The 20,898-nt window shown below is 39.7% G+C and overlaps 1 protein-coding gene across 4 annotated transcripts in view; it reads right to left on the bottom strand.

The window, feature by feature from the left end:
- Positions 1 to 20,898, bottom strand: part of epha7 (eph receptor A7) — an 89,987-nt gene that overhangs the window by 9,711 nt on the left and 59,378 nt on the right. Inside the window, exons 6-14 of one of the 4 annotated variants that reach the window (XM_044168805.1) lie at positions 15,352 to 15,476; positions 13,578 to 13,746; positions 10,590 to 10,734; positions 8,575 to 8,630; positions 5,524 to 5,649; positions 4,877 to 5,062; positions 4,458 to 4,519; positions 4,024 to 4,233; positions 2,581 to 2,730 (exon numbers count right to left, since the gene is read on the bottom strand). In XM_044168805.1, coding sequence (XP_044024740.1) covers positions 2,581 to 2,730; positions 4,024 to 4,233; positions 4,458 to 4,519; positions 4,877 to 5,062; positions 5,524 to 5,649; positions 8,575 to 8,630; positions 10,590 to 10,734; positions 13,578 to 13,746; positions 15,352 to 15,476 — 1,229 coding nt within the window. The remainder of the gene's footprint in view (positions 1 to 2,580; positions 2,731 to 4,023; positions 4,234 to 4,457; positions 4,520 to 4,876; positions 5,063 to 5,523; positions 5,650 to 8,574; positions 8,631 to 10,589; positions 10,735 to 13,577; positions 13,747 to 15,351; positions 15,477 to 20,898) is intronic. The other 3 variants (XM_044168806.1, XM_044168807.1, XM_044168808.1) reach the window with 3 other exon arrangements.

The following is a 20,898-nucleotide window of genomic DNA, read 5'->3' as shown; positions in this document are numbered from 1 at the left end:
CTTTAGGAGATGGGCTCATATTACACCCATTCTTTGACTCTCTTTACTGGCTGATTGCAAGTTTTAGAATTGATTTCAAGATTTTCCTGATAACCTTTAAGGCGCTACAGGGTCAAGCTTCTGGTTACACTGTAGATGTCTAATATGTTATATGCCACAGTGCTGACTAAATTGTTTCCCTCAGATTAATTTTCCACATTGTTCTTACATCTTTGATAAATAATAGGAAAGATCTTTCCAGACAGCCTTTAAACCTAATCTATCTGCATCATGCATGCAGTTTTGCAAGGAGTTCATTAAAAGTCAATGCAGTGAGAAAAATAGGAGCAGCGGGCATTTTGATTTGAGCCCATAGCTCCCATTCCTTTATTGTGTGGATAAAGAGCTGTGTACATTTTTGCATATGTTCATCAGCTATTCCTGTCAGGACCGCTCAGACAAGAATGAGTCATGGAGGGAAAAGGTGTCAAAACACTGAAACTGTTGGGGAAAATGCAAATAATGTTCTTTCTCCATCCCCGGAGGATGTTTGCTGACATCTTGACAAAGCGCAAACATTTCTGACATTGATGTCTGTCAAGTAGCAGAGCGTCAAAACACCACATACGCCACTTTAATGCCCAGCCATCTTGTTTAGCATTTCTAACATCTGATTGTTTAATCATCAGGCCTCTGCTTTGGAGCACAGGAGAATCTTAATCATGTTTAGTCCTGATACTGTGGGTGCTAAACACCAGGCGCCATATAGGAATTTTAAGGCCAGAACTCACTCGCCTTCTACCATCAATCAAAATGTGTCAAGTGTCCGACAATAAGGAACAGCTTCAAGTGGTCTGGCACAGTTGGACTCCCTCAGTTGGAGTTGGTAGGAAAGCAGGCAACAGCACTCAGAGAACTGCTGGTGAGTCAATCATGATATCAATTTGTGACATTTGTAAAAAGGAAGTGTGGGTAAATGTGTTCTTTGAAGAAGAAAAGTGTGGGCAATGTCAGGAGTCAGCTCTCACAATTTACTTGATGGTAAGGCAGGATTGGTGCAAAAATGATAATCTTGATTATGAATCATGATTACCCATCTGAGTTTCAGAAATAAAATTAGTTTTATCCTTCTGCACCTTAAAGATAAAGTCTCTGATTTAATTACAGCACCTAATAGAAATCTCCCTTCCAGTTCTAATTTATTGAGTTTCATAATATCAGCAGTTAGGGGGGAGAAAATTCTGAGACTTTGAAGCACTGTCTTTTTTTCAGTTTTTCAGAGCTGCATTGCTACAAGTTGCAGGAGCTAAAATATCTTGCTTTGACTGTATTGTGCTTGACTGAGGTTTGACTTTATTTCATTTATAGTGACTCCTATTTATATATATATTGGCTTGACAGCAGACTTTCAAGAATCACATTCAACATTTGACTCAAAACTTAAAAATCCAACTAGGTTTCTTGTACAGAATTAAAGGATGTCTGTCTTCTTCCAACCGTAAAACTATTGCGCAGTCAACCTTCATGTCTGTCCTTGACTATGGAGATATTCTTTATTGTCATGTTGCCCCATCAACACTTCAGCAGTTAAATCCTGTGTATCACAGTGCACATTTCGTACTCATCATTGTTCTTTGTATCACACGGTTAGATGGACTTCCTTAAAGTCAAGAAGAAATAGCTATCTCATGTTATTCATCTGTAAAGCTCTACTGTTGAAGCTTCCAAACTACCTCACATCTCTTCTCTCATTTAAATCTTGTAACTACAGTACACGATCCAGTAACCACCTAACCTTAGATATCCCCCATGTACGCACTAATGTTGGCAGAACTGGTTTCAGGTACTATGTAAAAAAGAGAATGAACTGCAAACTGCCCTCAGACTACAGTCTGACATTCCCCTTGGAGATTTTAAAGCTTTATTATCTGAAGTTTTCAGTGATTCTTGTAACTGTTTTAATTAATTACCTTGTTTATTGTATAGTTCTGTTGATTCTGTTTTTGTTTGCGTTCTTTTGAATGTTCTTGTTAAAGTTAGTTGTTAAAATTAAAATGAAATAATAAGTATTATCATATTACTTTGGGGTACAGCTACACACTGATGTTGTTGACTCATGTTTGGTTTTGTACATATCATACATAAATCTATTATTGCAATATGCAACCAATAGCATCTTTTCATTCGATTATCAAAATTGTTGGCAATTTATTTTCTGTCAATTGATTATTTGATTCAGCAATAATACTGAATGTGACTGGACTGGAAACATTTTAAATAAAACGGTTTTAGGTGGAAATAGGTAAAAATAATGTCAAGATAGCAAATAGAAAAGTGAAGATGTCAATTTTTGGTCTTTATCTCAACCCTAACCCTGCCTTTAACCAAATATGTACTATATGTTTCACAAGTGTTCTCAAATCACTGATAAAGGTCTGGAATGATCATTTGTACATGTAAAGATCTATTAAATCTTCAGTACAATTGAAATAATGTCTTTTTACTAGAGATTATGATCCTTGGTTATGAGGTAGTCCATCAGCAGAATGACAAACTTATTGTGTTAGTAAGTTAATGAATTTATATCAGGTGGTAACTCACATCTTGATTGGACATATCCCAGTAAGGCCGTTCCCCATAGGACATGACCTCCCACATGACAATGCCATAACTCCACACGTCACTTGCGGAGGTGAATTTCCGATACTGTATGGCTTCTGGTGCGGTCCATCGGACAGGTATTTTGCCACCCTGTTCGGTAAAATGCAGGTCAGTGGCTAGAGTAAAGATCAAATTCATTATATCCTGCATCCACCCCTAAAACATCAATTAGACAAAGTTTTACAATTACACATTCGGTCAAAATAAAAAAATCACGACTTTTCCACAAACTTAAACAAAAACACTGGCACCACTTTCTAATAAGGCACCCTCTGTAGATTTATGAGCTGTAACTGATGATTTTATGAATGGTTATTAAATAATCTATTAATGCTTTATTGATGAGTTATAGCTAAGATCAACAAGGTTATGTAACATCCCATTGGCGGGTGTAGCATCTACAATAAAAATTATTAACAGCTTACCTGCTTTTAAAACAACAGACTTTATGGATTATTGTAAATGACTTAACTGTAATTTATAAATGCAGACTTAATGGATTATTAGAAAGTAAGAAACTCATGACCTTTAATGAATGACAATTGTTTCCACAATTTTTACATTTATCTTCATTAGAAGTACATTGAAATGTTGCCCTGACATGTTGTATAACATTATACATTAAACATTTTTACTTGAAATATTGGCTTGATATTTTGTGTAATATTACTCAGGCTGCAACTAATGTTTTATTAATATAATAGTCATTTACTGACATTTAAATGTGAGAATATAGTGAAAAGCGCCCATCAAACCCCAAGGAGACAGTTTTGCTTCTTTTGTTCAACCAGCAGTCCAATTTGCAATGATATAAAACAAAGAAAAGAAGCAAATCCTCATATTTGAGAAGTCAGAACCTGCTAATTTGTTGGCCTTTTGGCCTGAAAAATGATTTATAATCAATGAATAGTAGTTGAAAATAGTTTAATTAATTTTCTGGCCATTGACAAATCATTCAGTTGACTAAGGTCCATGACCCAAATGTTGCATTTGTTGAACTCAGTGCTGACAGTGTGCGCGAATTCACTGTTTTCTATTGAGGACTTACTAGCATACTGCACACGTGATAATCAACCAAAGAGATTTATCAACCTGGCTACCCAAAAGTTATTCTTATTAATGGCTTATGACTGATCTATAAAGCGTTGGTAAATTATTAATTAACCATAAATAAGGCATTAGTTACAACTTATAAACCCTTTCTAAAGGGTGCCTTGTCAGAAAGTTGTACCGAAATATAACTTGTTTTGCATATTAAAAATGGCTCAGACTATTTGGGCGTGCACCAGTGCTTCTGCTCTATTTTCATGCACCGGTTGTGACTTGATTATAGAATTCAGACAGGGCTCTGGGTAGAGAAAGCAAGCGCTTTAATTGACTCACAGTTGTTGTGTAGACAGCCTCGGGATCGTCGTCTATCACCCTTGACAGGCCGAAGTCAGACACTTTACATACGAGATTGCTGTTGACAAGGATGTTCCGTGCAGCGAGATCTCGATGGACATATCCCATATCGGAGAGATATCTCATTCCCGCCGCTATGCCCCGCAGCATCCCCACCAACTGGATGACTGTGAACTGACCATCGTGTTTCTGCATGGCACAGAGAAACACAGGCAGGTCAGCCATCTTCATTGACCATGAGGGAAATGTAGGTCACAGCACTGCAGCAGCTCTAGCACAAGATTTATGATATTTATGCAATGCACAGATCCTACTGCAGACTGCCTGCTGTCTGGGACACTTTCAAGCAAATGCAAAGAAAAGTTACAAAAGATGCTGCTTTGAGCCTCCTGTGCTTCGAAGGTGATACTCACCCTGAGGAAAGCATCTAATGAGCCATTCTCCATGTACTCGATGACAATCATCACCGGTTTTCCTGGAGAAAAAAAAGAAAAGGATGAACAAAAAAGAAGATGATTAATTGATAGCTGAATTTTGTTTGCTTACATAATGCCTCACAATAAACGACTATGCCTAAACTGCTTCCAAGTTATTTTTAGCTGTGTGTTTCATTGGCTTTTAATTAAAAGTTACCATCTGTTCCTTTTATTACAGTGTCTAAATGAGAAAATGTTAAACAGGGAGTGTGGCTAATTTAATCAGATATAATGTCACTCTAACTATGGCGCTTTTACCTCCCAAAGCTAAATATACTCTGATGAAACCGATCTTTTTTAAACGGTCTCGTGGCATTCACAGTTTCTATTTTCATTTCACCTTCAAGTGTGATTACCTCTCGTCACGACTCCCTCCAGATGAACGACATTAGGATGGTCGAACTGTCCCATAATACTGGCCTCGCACAGGAAGTCCCGCCTCTGCTTCTCCGTGTAGCCCACTTTTAACGTCTTGATGGCCACTGACACGTCGCGCTTTCCAGGCAGCTTCAGCCGGCCGCTGCACACCTCCCCGAACTCTCCTGTGTGGGATGAAACCATTTCTGAGTGAGCGGTGGGTGGGTTAAAAAAAAAAAAAAATCAAGCACGTCACAATGACAAATTTATTAGCGTATTTTGAGACAAAGCAGCTGTGCGGTGGTGGAATATAAATTGGAGTGTGACATCTTGTTATACTCAGGGGAGTGTAACCAAGACCTATAATAAGACATGCTAGAGATGCATAGGTACTGTCATTGACCGCCTCTGTAAAACCCATGTGGCAGCAATTTTTCAGCTGTGGGAATCTCTGCGACTGCCTCTACCAGACGCCCCCCACACATTAATAGCAATGAACTTTTTCCCATCTCTGCAATTGCACTATCAATATACAATGCATAAAGCTGTGTCCCTATTCAAGGTGTAAATATTTGGCTGTCAGTGTGATGTATGATAGCACGGAGTGACTAAACAGTAAGAGCTAAGAGACACAGGATGGGCTCACCTGCTCCAATAACCCGCTCAATTTTAATGCAGGAGGCGTCCAGCTCCTTGGCAAATTGATGGACAGCCCTGTTTGGGTCCTCGTAGGTTTCAGGGTCAATGTAGGTTTTGGTGCCTGGAAATTTAACTGTAGAAAGGTAAGAGGATTACTGTTACGATTAAATATGCTCATTGCACACCAGCAGGCGCTTGACAGTTAGCGGCCAGTGTCAAAAGGGTTTTCACACAGGAAAATTCCTCACAAATGGGAAGCAAAGATTTGAGTAACCCGTGCTTTTATGAGGCTGTCGGTTACCTTTCGCCTTCCTGCAGCTGAGACTACCTCACTGAAGAATAATCTGTCTCACCGGCCATGTTGGTTCACACACTTTAATGCTTGGTGGTTTTGTGACACATTATATCATTCTAGGGATGAGCGGGTTGTTACCCTAAATTTTCAAAATCCAACAGCAACTATGCATTTTTTATGGAAACAAAGAAAGTCTGTAATAATTAGAATTTTCAAGCAGCTGAAAACCTAATTTTGAAATTTAAGTACTTCTAAATACTTTATGTTGAAATCTTAATTCCACTTTATAGCCGTGGAAATTTTTACTTTGAAAACCATCTTTCTGATTTTATGTGGTTAAAATTCCCCTCTTTAAAATTTCCAGAAGGTAATTTCAAGTTCTGCAATTACTTGACTGTTGGAATTGAAACAGAAAATTCAAACGTCCGGTGTTTCCTGTCACTCATCTGAACTTGTCTTTCTTGGGTCATATGAGTTTGATCAGTTCTTTTCAGACTTGATTGCTGTCCTAGCACTGATGTTCAAGTTTAAATGATCAGTCTTTAATTTTGAGGTCTGAATTCAACCAATCCAATTTGAGCAACCTGATTTTTTGACTTGATGTCTACAAAATCTGCAAAAGTTACCAAATGAATGTGAGCAACTCGAATAAAGTTGAATTTGTGAACCCTAAAAATATCCAGTTTATACTTGAAATTTAAGTTTTTGAAATTGCACCACTTGAAATGACCTTCTGGAAATTAAAAATAGTTGAATTCAAATCACACAAATTCAGATAGAATGGTTTTCAAGGTAAAAAATTTAAATGCTATAAATTCAGTGCTATTTACATTTCTTACATTAAGAATTCAGTAGTGATTACAGTTAGGTATTAAGTTGCTCATGAGGTTCAAATTCTTACACCATTACTTTTCATCCACTTATCTTTTTATTTATTTTTTTATTTTGGTCCTGGGTTTTGTCTCTCAGGCTGTATACAAGTTGCCATATCATGTAGCCCTTACCCAACATACTGTATATGTTAATGTTTCCCAAGGGTTCCCAAATCACTGTCCCCCAGTACAAGTGAAGAAATGTTTTTAAGAAAGATTATGATGTTTGGTTATGAGGTAGTCCCTTGCTAGTCATAATTAAAATTCACCATTAGGTATTTAGTTGTTCATAGACTACTCAGGGCTGAAAAAAATGTTTTTCAGAAATTTTGATTTAAAAATAACAATGTATAATATTCTTTGAAAAATAATCTAATAATAGAAAAGGACACTGCTCTTTTAGTACAGATGCAAATACAACATTTTCTATCATAAAGTATCAGGATTTGTGGGAAAAGTGGGATATTAATTCTTTTGTTAGACTGATGCCTCGGGCAAGACATTTTCTTAAAAAAAATTCCATGCAATTTCAAATGACACTGATATGGGAAGAGTTCATGAATATCCATGAAGTGAGAGAAGAAGCAGTTTGTAGAAAATATGGAAAACAAACAAGTTAAGAGAAAGGCCAGAGATGGGGTAGGGGGTTATCATTTTGCACAGTGCTCCAAATTAACAGCAAATTACAGTATTATGCACTATTAAGTGAACAGACAACTCATGGGGGCGATTACACTGTGCATTTTAAATTCCACTGACATAACCTGTCAGCTTTAAAATTTAATGAGCTAGTACAGCCATAATACACTGGATAAACGCTGGACCAAAACCACAGAATAGAACTGCGAGCTCATCCAGCTGGAGAGACACTTATTCTCTGCATGGAGGACAGGCATGGAAGCCAATCCAACAGTGTAAATACAACAAACGCATTGTGCTCCAGCGAGGGGATGCCGGCAGCTGCGATTTCCCTCCACTTGCTCCCATAATTGTGTCGTCCATCCGAGATGTCAGCGGATCTGATAGGAGATGTCTTATCACAACTTCCTCTCTCCTACATGGCAGACAAATTGGGTCTACATGTATTTGCGTGCTATCTATCTTCTGTCGCCCTGGCAGCCTCTCGTCATTTGATATTGCACGGCGAAAATAAGCCCGACACTAGCATTGTTTGTGTTTTCTCCCAGTTTTCTTTTTTTTTTTTTTTTTTCAGCAGGTGGGATCTGTGACCTGCTGAGGTGGATCTGTCAGATACTTAGCAATAGCCAAACTGGGCTCCCCGGCACTGCCTCTGCTTCAGTCCTTTGTGACACCCCTGACCCTTTGTTTCCAAATCAGCAGTTTGCCTACAGCACGGATCATTATGACTCCACTTGGGGAAGCTGTCTGCAGCTGTCTCTCCAGGGGCATCATTAGGGGTGGTGTATCAGTGTTAAAAAAAAAAAACCCTCTTACTGATAGAAGGCACCTAGAAGCAGCCCCTGCGACAAAGCAAACTGTGTGTCCACCAGCAACTCTGTCGCTCTCTAAAACCAACTGAGTTATGGCTTTTAAATTTTTTAAGGAACTCCTCACGGGTCAACCGCCACTCCCTTCCTGACAGCTGTCACATTCATTCGTTTGTAGCTTCCTAACTTCTTCATCTCCACAGACTGAGTCTAGCCAATCAGCAGCAGATGTTAGCCTGATTGTTCCCAGCTTTGACTCAAATCAAATGAACGGGGATCAAACAGTCATGCTGTTGGTGCTAATGGGTTTTAAGGCACCCTTCCTGTTCAGTATGCAGTGATTAAGATGTCTCTATCTGTGCGTGTGTGTGTGTGTGTGTGCGTCTGTGTGTACACATATACTATATGTGTGTGCATTTGGGCTTATGAATGCAGACACTCACACTGGAAGTAGAGCTCCTCGTCTCCCTCCTGGTCGGCTTTGCTGTACCCGCAGTGCCTGCGTGGAGGGAGAGGAAGAGAGTGGCAGAATCAACTGATTGTGAGGGAGGAAATAAATGCCCTAAATTACAAGAATTTTAATGTAGCAACTAATGCTGCGCATGACAAATCTCTTGATTGAAAACCCAGCTGAGCAGCAGGAGCTGTGAACCCAGCCTGGGAAATAATACCATACCATGCCATATCAAATAATACATGCACTGGAAGGGACTGTTCAACATGTCTTGTAATATTAATTTGTAATATTAACGTGTTGAAGGTTCCCTCAAGCAGGTGATTTACTTCACAAAGTTGGTCTTTGAGCACAAACTGAAAAAATGGATGACGTGGGAAGATGAAATAAACCAGAAATGATGGACATGCACTTACTGGCCACTACGTCTTAGCTAGGCAGGCCACATTTGTATTATGCCTAGCTATTTTGAACTATTATGGGCTCAGGAAAAAGCTAGTAAGTAGTTATGTTTTGAAGATCAAGAATGACCTTTCACGCTCAAGCCATATATTTTTTGTTTTCAGAATAAATTAGGCTTACTTAGAATTTTTTTTTAAAAGTTTACCACACATTTCAAATTATTTAGATTTTTAGCCTGTATGTCCACAGATTTTTAACACATCATGGTTCATTTAGTGGATAGAGGAGAGATATAAGAACCATGTTGACCATGGGACATTCTTAGTCATGTTTTCTTAAAATGTACTGATAGTGTAAAACAAAACAAGCCAATTTTCATAGATTTTGTCACTCATATGGTTTTCTTTTTCTCATAGAGTAGCAAAGTGGGAGTCATCCATGATTCCCAAAGTAAAAGTCCCATTCATTTTCTGCATAGACAATGTTAGGTGACTAACAGTTGGAAGGCTTGGATGTGCATTAAACTCCAAAAGTTGAATCATCAGTACATAAGATGAGCAACTGCACTAGAAAGTATCTGGTTGTTTGATAAAAAGTCAAAGGTACAAGCCTATGTACATTAAAACTTAAGGAGAAAAGTACGACACCCACGGTGCATCCAGTCACAGAGTTTAAAATTCTAGCTTCCACTCACAGTGGGGAAAAAAGTGGCTCCTTCCACATTGCATCACTTGGGTGACGCAAACAGGATGTGTAATGTTACCGTGGAGTTAGTGAGTTAGCTGCTGAGCCCAGTTTTTGTAGCCTAAACATGGACAATATATATAGGACAAATATATAAATATATATATACACACACTACATTTTGATGAAACTGCACCATGAAAAGTCATGGTTTACTGCCTAAAAAAAATCTAACTTAAAAGGTGGGCATTGTGTTTTACAAGGTCTGCAGTTCCTGTTTGTACTGAAGAAAAAGTCTACATTTGATGATTGTAAGACAAGTTATAAAGTGCATCTATTTTTACATGAATTCTACACAGATTTATGGATCTTTATCTTCGACTGACATCGGAGGTACTGTTATCACTGGAAAGTGAAAGTCATGACATCTGGTTTGACTAAGTTATGACTCAGAGAAGAAGGGGGCCATTTTTTTGACGCAAAACACGGCGAGTATTAAAATGGTGCCAGAGAAGGCTAATTCTGATAAACCCGACATTAAAAGCAAGCTCTGATGAAATGCCATTTGTGCAGATGAAAACACAGATGAAGTGTGTGAGGGAATGGTGATAATGACAATGTGCTTTGTGATGGTGGAAAAAATATCTCTTTCATACTTCATCCTGCCCTCAGGATCTCACACACTCACACACAGGAATGCAGAGCCAAAGCTTTCTTGCTCTAGAGTACTAGTCTCATATTGGCTATGCAAAAATAGCTTAAACATTTTCTTGGGGCTGGGGAAAAAAAATGATGCATCACAACCCATTAGCACAGCATGCCACAAGATGATGGGTGCACGTGTGTGTGCATGTGACGAGTCCACAGACGTGGAGGCCTGTGAGTGACAGAAAGGCTAATTGACAAGCGCAGACTCACAGGAGCGGAGAGTCAATGGGGCCCGCGAGAGCGTACCTTCTCCCGATGATGAAGCCGAACACCATGAACACCAGGATGATGGTCCCCGCCACGGCCACAACCGCAATGATGATGACGGGGTTCTGCTCGCTGGAGACAATCGCAGCTGATGAGACGGACACACACATAAACACACACGGACAGACATGCAGAAAGACAGAAATGCTCAGTGCACATCAAAGACTACAATCTACAAGACATGATTGAGCCCAATGAGAGGCATGGAGATTGATAACCCCCCTCCTCTCATTCCCTCTGAGGGAGTGGAGGAGGGACGCTTCTATTTTTGAGCCATCCTTATACACACGGCTCTACTGTTTCAGAAAGTGGGCTTAATAGTCCCAGACGGTAACAGCGATGCCCTTCATCTCAAACAAAGACACATTCAGGTTGGATTGTTTCCCATTCAGAGCTCTCACAGTGCTCATACTGTTTGCGTTGACAAACTGCCAATTGCTCCAAAGAATGGCTTGCCGTAGCATCATATAAAGTCAATGCGAGTGGTGTATGAGGGGGGAAATTCATGCATTTTGAATCAAGTGGATCCGCGCTGTCTAAATGAAAGAGAGTGATTTTATTGTGGAGGAGGGCTGAAAAAAGGTGGTGACATTCAATTAGCTGTTACTCAATCAATATCTCGCCAATTGTCTATTTTGTCACATTACACACTTTCAGGTTTCGCTCTCAAGGCTGTCACAGAGGAGGCTAGTGGTTCACTGTGCTGGTCAAGGACACTTTGACTGGACCGCAAACTTATAACCTTGTTGCAGGACACACTCTTCATGTGGTATGAACAATTAATGTATCCTTTTATGAAGAAATGACATAAGGTGGTTGGGGGCATGTTTGGGTGGGCAGGTTGGATGTGGGGGCTCAAAACTAAAGAGAAATGAATGAAACTGTGACTAATGTGGGTTTTCACAAATTAGAAGAAGGCTCTAAACTTAAAAATATACAATGCTATAAATAATAAAAAAATCCAATTTTTTTTTCTTGTCATTGTGGGAATTTTTGAGGGCACTAAAAAGTGCAAAAAAGGCTGCATTGGGACAGTCAAATAATATGGCGGACAGTAAATATAGTGCATTATATAGTAAATATGGAGTGATTTCGGACACAGTCTTGGTGTCACAGTGAGTTTGCCAGATTTGACCATTGGGCTTGTACAGGCAGACCAAAACGAAAACCTGTTCTAACTTACCAAATCTGGAAACAAGTGCTATAAACTACTGTTTGTCAAGAAATAGCATCACCAAGTAACTCCCCCTAAAAAATATTAAAAACATTAATCAGCTTTAGAGGTGTTGATATGCCTATTTTTTTCATTGTGGACAGAGCCAGGCTAGCTGTTTCCCCTTGCTTTTGGTCTTTATGCTAAGCTAGGCTAACCACATCCTGACTATAACGCACTGTTATCAATCTCATCTCACTCTGGGAAAGAAAGCTAATAAGCGTATTCCCCAAAATGTTGATATTCCTTTAATGTAGCACATACAGTATTATTGATGATGTGATTTTTCCCATGACGTGTTGTCAGCATAAAGTCAAAGCAATTTCTATTTGCTTTACTTGAAAGCAAATAATTTCCCTAGTGTATTACTACAGTAGCTGAAAACATTAACAGGTTGTGCATAAATATGGAGTTGAAAGCCAGTGTTCCAAAATGATGTGCTGATATACTGCTGTGGTCAAACTCACCCTCTGTTAGGTGCTTGTCATCAGTGCATTTGGAGACATACTAATGCTCTCTGTGGGCTTTTCATTCAAAAGATGATCAAACTTACAAGAAAAGTTGGAATGAACACTGAAGAGGTGAAACGCTATTAAATGATAAGCATAAGGAGAGACTGTGTCACAATGATACATCCTTCCTCACTTAATGCTGCAGTGGCTAAAACAGATAATTCTCTCAATTTTACTCCCTTTGTCAACTAATATATCCAGTTCAGCAACGCTTTTACATTTTTGTCGATGCCAGTTGCACCAAACCTCTTACATTTTTCCACTTTCACTTTCATACAGATTTCACTTAAAGATGATTTTTTTTAAGTTTGCAAGATTAGGATCATATATGCAACATAAACTAACTACAAAACATACTATACATTATAGGTACTCTGCAAGAGCTAATACAAGAAGTTAAGTTAGAAATTGTCTATAGTGTTTCCTTTTCTGTGTTCAGTTGTTTTCTACTGTCATTTATACTCCATACTCCACTGTATATGTATAAGTTTAACTGCCCACAAAATATAAATAAACAACTTACAACATAATATCTAAACCATGTACCTAAATTAATAAAAAAAATAAAGCATGGTTTGACCCCCCAAAAATAAAACAAGTCTAAACTGAGTCTCAATAAAAGATGTGTAACTGTTCATGGTCCAGGTGGGAATGAATAGAATGGAAATAGAACAGGAGGTTTAAACTCAGAATTGCTTTGGGCAATATATCATGATTCTTCTTTAAATACTGGAAGTTGCAGATATGATAGGAGGAAGCCCAGATGACTATAAAGTTGAAAATGATTTTTTAATGAAAAAAATCATGGTTATTGACAAAAATCTGAAAAGCTCTCTTGGCATTTTACATGCACTTTTGAGACGGCCCCTAACTTCAGCTCGTCATTTGACTGTCAAGACAACTGTCAGTCAAGTTTTATCCTGCATTGTACAATAAATCTAGTGAAAACTGATGAAAAGTTATTGATGACAAACCACACTGAATGACAAAATATTGAACTTTAAACTATCTACGAATATTACTGCACACATTCAGATGCTGTTTATACTGTATCTGCTCAAAGCCCATTTTCTTTGTTCATGTCTGAATAATGTATTCATATTCGTTTACATCCCTACTATACATAAAACATATAATGCAAAAGTAAAGCAATAGTAATTGAAAAATGATTTATTCTTGCAGTGGTAGCCTGTATATAAATCCTACCTGTGGCCTCTTCCTTGGTAGTTATCTCTAGTCTGGGGCCATAGGTGCCGTATCCTGCCTCTGTGAAGGCCCTGATCTGAAACACGTAGGCCGTGCTGGGCCTCAGGTTGTTCACTGTGGCTGATGTGGACTTGGACCTCACTGTGGAGTAGATCCGGTCCTTTTGATCCTGTACAAGGAATAAATCACATTTTATACAAAAATGAAATTTTCAACATCCAACTGCTGTGTCAAAGTCTGGTTTATAACCCACTGAAGTGTTGTTATCTTAACGTCTTTGCTTCGAAAATACTGCAGATATACTTCAGAGGATGTAATTACCTGCCCTTTGTAAATGGAATGAACATGATTAACAAAACCATTCAAATTTAATAGTCATTTTAATATGCAGCATATATATTATGAGCTCTAAATAGTGTATATAATAATAGTGTATAGCTTATTAATACTTTATTTTGCTCAGCTGCAGAGACAACCAGGCCTTTAGTTAAAACAGGCTGTCATTACAGAGAGGCCTTAATTTATAATTTCCCCTGTTTTTATAAGTATAATTGTTCATACTTTAGTAAGACATCTCCGTGTTTTCTGATCAGCTCCTGATTTAGTTTGTAGTTCATGCCCCCTCAACACTTCCTCAATGTTTACCTGTTGTCTTGATAAATTCAGTATAATGTGCATTTCCAGAGAACTAATTCCATCAGTACAACATATGTCATACTGACCACTCTGCTGCTCTGAGTGTCCGTTTTCTAAGAATTACTGTTTATAGTGACAATTCGATTCCAATCGCTTCTACTTTGCCGTTTTTTTTAAATCGCTGTTAAGCTACCTTCAATCAAACGTCCTGCACAGATGTTTCACATTAAAAGCCTTCCAGTGGTTCCAAGGGCAAAATCCCACCTTTTCATGGCAGACTTTTAAGGTGACATGCCAGTTGAAAGTGTTGCATTTCTTTGACAGTAGCTTCAAATCTGTATTTCTGTTAAGAACACAAACTCCACTATTAAACTGATGGAATGAAAATCTTACTAAACATGTTTCATATTATGCTTTATATACTGATTGCACATTACAGGCAGCCTGCTACATAGACAACGTAAACATATGAAAATGTCTTCAAGGTATCCATTTGGATGCACAGGCTGCACGCATTGTGTACTTTGTTGTTGATCTGTAAATGTTTTACTCGGCAAAAACCCAAATGAAATGCCAGGGTCTGTTAGGGGTGTAGTTGTTTAGTTGATTTTCCACTTTTAAAGCTGGGCAGACCACAGCCGCAGTACGTGACATAGGAGACTGATTCGTCAGTGTTTGCGAGAGACTGTGGCCCGCAGGACTGGCATCAGTGCTCTGCTAGCCTGCCTTTGATTTGCTGGGTTAAATTCGCTCCATTAAACCTTGCTGTAAAAAACTGATGTGTTCAGACTTGAAACACAGGGAAGCAATGGTACAATCTATGTGGAAGGGGAAAGGAGATAACAGTAACAGATTGCTAATTCTGGCAGTGCAGCAGCCACGGATAGTGTGTGTGCTAACATGTGCGTGGGGGCGGCTGTGAAGGACTACAGCCTGATTAAAATCTTATGAGCATCTCATTCATTATTGCAATTATGAGACAAAGAAGGTACTTGCAGAATCTTGTGAATTCCACTCACAGCAGCATGCAGATAGAATACAAAATGAAGCGTCGGCAAAAGTGAGTGTGATGTGAGAGATGGAGGGGAAAGGGTTTCAGAAAGATACACAGAAACAAACAAATCCATTGCAAACTCACTTTCTCGTAGTATTTGATTTCATATTCTGTGATGACGCCGTTGGGTTGGTGGGGCTCCTGCCAGGAGAGCTGGATGCTGCGCTGCTGCACTTTCTCCTTGATGACCTCGCTGACCTGGGACGGAGCTGTTTAGACAAGAACATGTCAATAAGGGAGGGCAAACCCTTTCTGCAAGCGCACGCATACAGCCAGCCACTAATCAGCTGCACCGAACCCTCACACCGACACTCAGCGGCCCTCGCGATCTGAAGAATATTCACAGGGACGCTTGTTTACACCACATGATCGAAATTTCAATTACAGTGCAAACAGCAGAAGATAGCGTTACCCCAGCCCGTGGAAAACTGCAACATGTAGATTATGAATGACAATTCAGTTCAATTAATTCCAACATTTTCAGCGGAACAAAGCAGGCACTTCCTCTCACTCATGACAGAACTATTCAGAAAGCCTCTTAGAGGGAGAGGGATGTACCTATAACCTTCTGACACCAGTCTTATGCACACCAATTATCTCTGGCTCTTTGCATGACTCATTTTAAGTGTCTGGCTGCCTGGATTAAGTGCTACCACATTTAGATTGGCTAAACAGTGCACACACACATACACACACAGAGTTATATTTTTTAGTTGTCAATACCCAAAGGTAAATTATGGTAATGAGCTTAACAACCTTGTGTAGATGGAGTTTAATCCTACATTGGTGCCATGTAATGTCTTAGCATACAGCTCTGTCATTTACTGTAACTACTACTAATGCTGCTGCTGCCGTAACACCTAGCACTGCTAATGCAAAAACACCTGCTGTAACTACTGTACTGTTAGTTTTACTACTGTTATCACTGATGTAGCACCAACTGCTGCTACTGTTCCTGTATTGCACTTCTGATTTAACTTTAACCCACTGAACCAAAATGGGAAAGTTGAGGGCCCTACACCCAGAATAATGAGCTGAAAGATGCTAAAATGCTAAGTAGAGCTGAGGGGAACTGCAGAGTTGGTGATAATTCTGAGTGCATATTTTCTTAAAACAAGTGAAAATATCTGTCAGTGCAGTTAGAGTATTTCAACCTGTTTCCAATGCAAACCAACTTTTTTTCAAGTATTTTCTAAAATTCAGGTTTGTTTTTTTCTGGATTTTAACGCAGTGTCTTATTTTTTCATGATATACACAATCCTTCCTAGAAATTTCTTGAAACAAGTCGATTTTTCACTTAAGGAAAATGCATTTTTAGGACTTCTAGACAGAATGACTTGAGAAGTTGGAGATTTTTTTGCAGTTACTACTGCTACTAGTTCTGCAGCTGTGCCTTTTGCTTCTGGTACAAATTCCATTACCTATACATCATTATCATCATCATCTTTATTATAATCACTATAATTTTTACAGCACTTTTCTTAAAGACCCCAGTGAGAAAAAAAAGAGGGCACGTTTTTTGTGTTACTAAACCTCACCCCAAGGAGATGATGCTTTCAGAAAATATGCTTACTGCAAATCTGCACTCTAAACAGCCCAAAAGTCCTTTCTGTAAACACACTGCGAAATCTTGATGACTCATGCTGCTCTTGGGGCAAAACATATTAATTAACACGTCTTAGCAAGTTTGAAAAGCCGTCCTGGGGACAACTTGAACTCCAATGTAAAAGCCACTTGTCAGAAGCTGTACTTTTGATTTCTTTTTCCTGGGTCTTTCACGGATCAGCGAAGTGCTTTCAAATGAAAGGAAAGCTTGTGAATGACGAATTTACACCAAATTTAACCATAAGTCAAGTGACAGAAATATCCTATATTGTTTTATACTGAACAACAACCAACAAGAGACAAAACCCCTTTCCCTAGAAGTGTCTGTGCCATGCTCAGTGACCCAGTGGGAGTGGACCACTGTAGCCTTAATGCAGCCTGACCCTAGATTGTTTTAAGATGACCTGCCACTAATGACTCTGGCTAGATTAAAACCTCATTAGGCCTCATTGGCATTCCTGACAGTAATGCTCACGGCAGCGGACACCTAAGACCTTGTCAAGAACCTGCTGTTGTGACATGTCCCCTCATAATTCACCCAAAACACAGGAACAATGAATCCTTTCTCAGCACAGTCGGCCGGTCAAAAGGACGATTGAGTTTTCTCTCCTGAGTCACAACAAGCAGTTAGTGCAGCTTAGCTTCATCCAACTGGGCTGCTTTCTCTGCCCCCATCCAGACTTGTCCGTGAAATATGGACCTTTGTCTTCCCGATCCTAAATCTGGTTCAGGTTCAGGTTTATGGGCACTAAATGATGCTTCTTGTCTGTGCTTACTGCTTTAATCTGACATTTGCTTTCATCCCCTGCAGATGTCTTTTTCTACCCTGCATATGCATAAAGAAACATTATTTCAGGATATATATTTACACTGGTCATGACACTTGGTCATGTCTTTGGTCAGATCAGGGTCTCAAACTACCGGCCCGGGGCACGCTCCACAAACACTGGATTGGTTGATGCCATAGACAAAACTTCCTGTTGCCAAGTCATACTTTTTTGATCTGTTCTGCCTCCAACTTTGGGCTCTTACTTCCACAAATAAAAGTTTGAAATGTCACACATGTGGATATAAGTTGTGTCACACGTGTACTAATTAAAAAAATTATGGCTCTTGCTGGGAGAGGAAGCAATCTTCATTTCTAAAAACCACATACTTGTCAGAGATACATGGTTTTCAAGCACTGGCAGAGATATTGCCTGGGCAGAGCTAGCGCACAGCATGATGAGCTACTTTCCCACACAGCTTCTTCTCCCTCAAGAGTGTGACGCAGGCTCAGGCACTAGATCTGCCCCATTTACGCCCCTTTGGCCCACAGCTGTAGTAGCAATGACTCAGCCCGGCCCAGCCCCATCCTCCACTCCCTTACCCCACCACGGGGTGACAGAGAGCCGGGCCCTGTGTTTCCACAGAGATCATGAGATCAGTGAACAGTATTAGCAGGCGTGGTGTTCCACGGGCTAATAGGTGATCATTCCAGGAAGGTGATTTTCAGAATGGAAAAGCAGTCATTCTCGATTTCATGGGGCTGTGAATGAAGACCAGAGTTGAGCTTTAATTCTAAGAAAACCCTGCTCCTCTGGCTCTCCCTCTCTCCCCTGCGGATCATTCAGGCAGCACTGTGTGACAGCCATTAATGACTGACCTGATATCATAGAGACAAGAAGCAGCCACTCTCAGACTTTTAACATACCTGTGAGGCTTAGCAGGGCGGAAAATTGTATAATTGTAATGCCATTCTTAAAGAGGCTGTTTGGGAAGGCATTTGTGCATTCATTTTGCAATATTAGAAAATGTGTTAGTGACCCCGAACACCTTCTGCTGTAAAGCTAACTGATCCAGAAGTCAGTCGCCACTGTGCTCTGCATTTGAATATCTTATGAATACATTAGACAGTGCGTTTTAATATCCTCTTCTCTCGCTCAGCCAGCTGATTGCAACTCCGAGGCGAAGAGCAGAGCCGAGTTCATTACATAAGCATATTTCTCTGACTCTGTGCTTACCTCATGGACCATACCAATGCTACAAACTCATATATTAAGTACTGCTGTTTTCAAGATGTGCTCATGTAAGGCCTATGGTACTATTTTTGTTTAAGTGCACAAGATTGCTGGCATTTAACAGCATTTTAAAGGTTTTTAATTTGAACAGGAGATTATAATGTGTCCATGAGAAAATCATCACAAAAAAAAATCCTTTGGGCCCAACATGGACACATAAACAGACATTCAGCCCACCTTCCTTACAATTCAAACTGTGGAAATAAAATGAAATGAAACAGCGCAGACACTGATAGGTACTGGAGATGTTTTTTTGCACAACAACTGACACTATGTGCTGGATAAAAACTAATTTGACACATTAATAAAAGTACTTTCATTGTCTTAAGTCTGTAAAAAAAAATTATTAACATACTTAAAATCCTGCTTTGCCATAAAGTATTTCACACTTTGACAGCGATTCATGCATTTAGCATACTGTATGTATCTATTCAGCTTCCTCTTTCATCACTGCAGAGCTAAATATTTACAGTTCAGGGGAGTCTGGTTCTTAGACTGAAGCATTTTTAACACATCATCTCCAGCAGCCTGTGAAACAAAACCGTGGCGACAGTTTGGTCCCGGGCTGGGTTGACGCTAACGAGGTATGACATAATCAAGATTACTTCTACTCGATGTTGTGACTCCCATAACAGCAGAAAGTGACTGCTGTTAAATGTTGGCATCTTGAGAAATGGAAGTTTAAGGAGTGGTCTCTGCATGATACCCCAAAAAACCCAGGCTTTCTTTTTCAGTTTATAAATTTTATTGTCTTTACTTTCTCTGTGCTTATGTCTTTTGGCTTAATTCTCATTTTATCTGCCTTGTCTGTTTTTATTTCCTTTTGTACAGCACTTTGTAACATTGTTAAGAAAAGTGCTGTATAAATAAAGTTTATTATTATTATTTCTGTTGAAGACTGTAGACTCCAAGCCTGAGCCAAGATAATCCTGATGACATCATCAGGGGTTATTTTCTCAGACTTGAAAAGACTTGACAAAGCTCCTCCAGAGCCACAGAAGACTACCAAGCTGACTTTTATGTGTACAATTGGTGAAAATCCCCTTTAAGGTCAAGGCTAGGCAATTTGGTAAAGTTTTGCTCATGGTTAAATGAAAACCACTTTAGCTGAAAATAAAGACTTCACTCAGGCTCAGAAAAATTGCTTGCATGAGTTGAGAATTGTACGTGGGTCGCTGGATTTGAAGACAAATGTATCGGAGCAGTCCCCCGTTCCCCCCCCTTCCCCGACCTCCACACCCTCACTTTCCACCACTCTTTTTCTGTGTGGCTGCCTGCTTCTAGTCGTCTCCTCTCCATATAATCTTCTCCTGGTGGGGAACATTTGTTTCACCCTGCATGGAGGATGCAATTCGCATTTTAAGACGGCATGATCATGACCATGTTTCATGCGACCCCAGCTGGTTTTTACAGCTGGAATGCCTATGTATGTTTGTGCGTGGGTGTTTAGTTGCCTGTGTGTACCCAGTAGAAAGTGTGTGTGTGGGTGGATGTTATATGCCCCCAGCTACTCTCCACCTGTCTGTGGAGCTGACCAGACTGAAACTAGCTTGCAGCTTAGCTCTGAAGGCCATTCATCCACTCAGTTGGCAACATACCTTGAGCATTCTTGAATTAAGCAGAATTCCCTTTAGTAACCATGTGCACTCAGAGTACACTCAGTGAGACACAGAGTAAAGGGTGGAAACAATAATAGACTCGGGCTCTGATGAATGTGAGGGGAACTGTCAAAGTTGTTGTGACAAGTTTCTCACTTTTGGGCTACAGGGCCAGTGTCTCGCCGGTGGCATTGAGGCTCTGCACGGCATTGCGTTTCACCAGCCACTGCCACCCGGTGCCATGTCACCTCTACTTAGACCCAAACAGGGAGAAAAAGGGCGAACTGATAAAGTCAGTAGCGCTTTTCATTTTCTGAGGGGATTGAGGATTTAACTTGCATCCAACATCCAACAGTAAAGTGTTTTAG

The sequence above is a fragment of the Siniperca chuatsi genome, linkage group LG16 (genome assembly GCF_020085105.1).
Source record: "Siniperca chuatsi isolate FFG_IHB_CAS linkage group LG16, ASM2008510v1, whole genome shotgun sequence".
Classification (NCBI taxonomy): domain Eukaryota; kingdom Metazoa; phylum Chordata; class Actinopteri; order Centrarchiformes; family Sinipercidae; genus Siniperca; species Siniperca chuatsi.
This window is presented reverse-complemented; position numbering and strand designations above follow the sequence as displayed.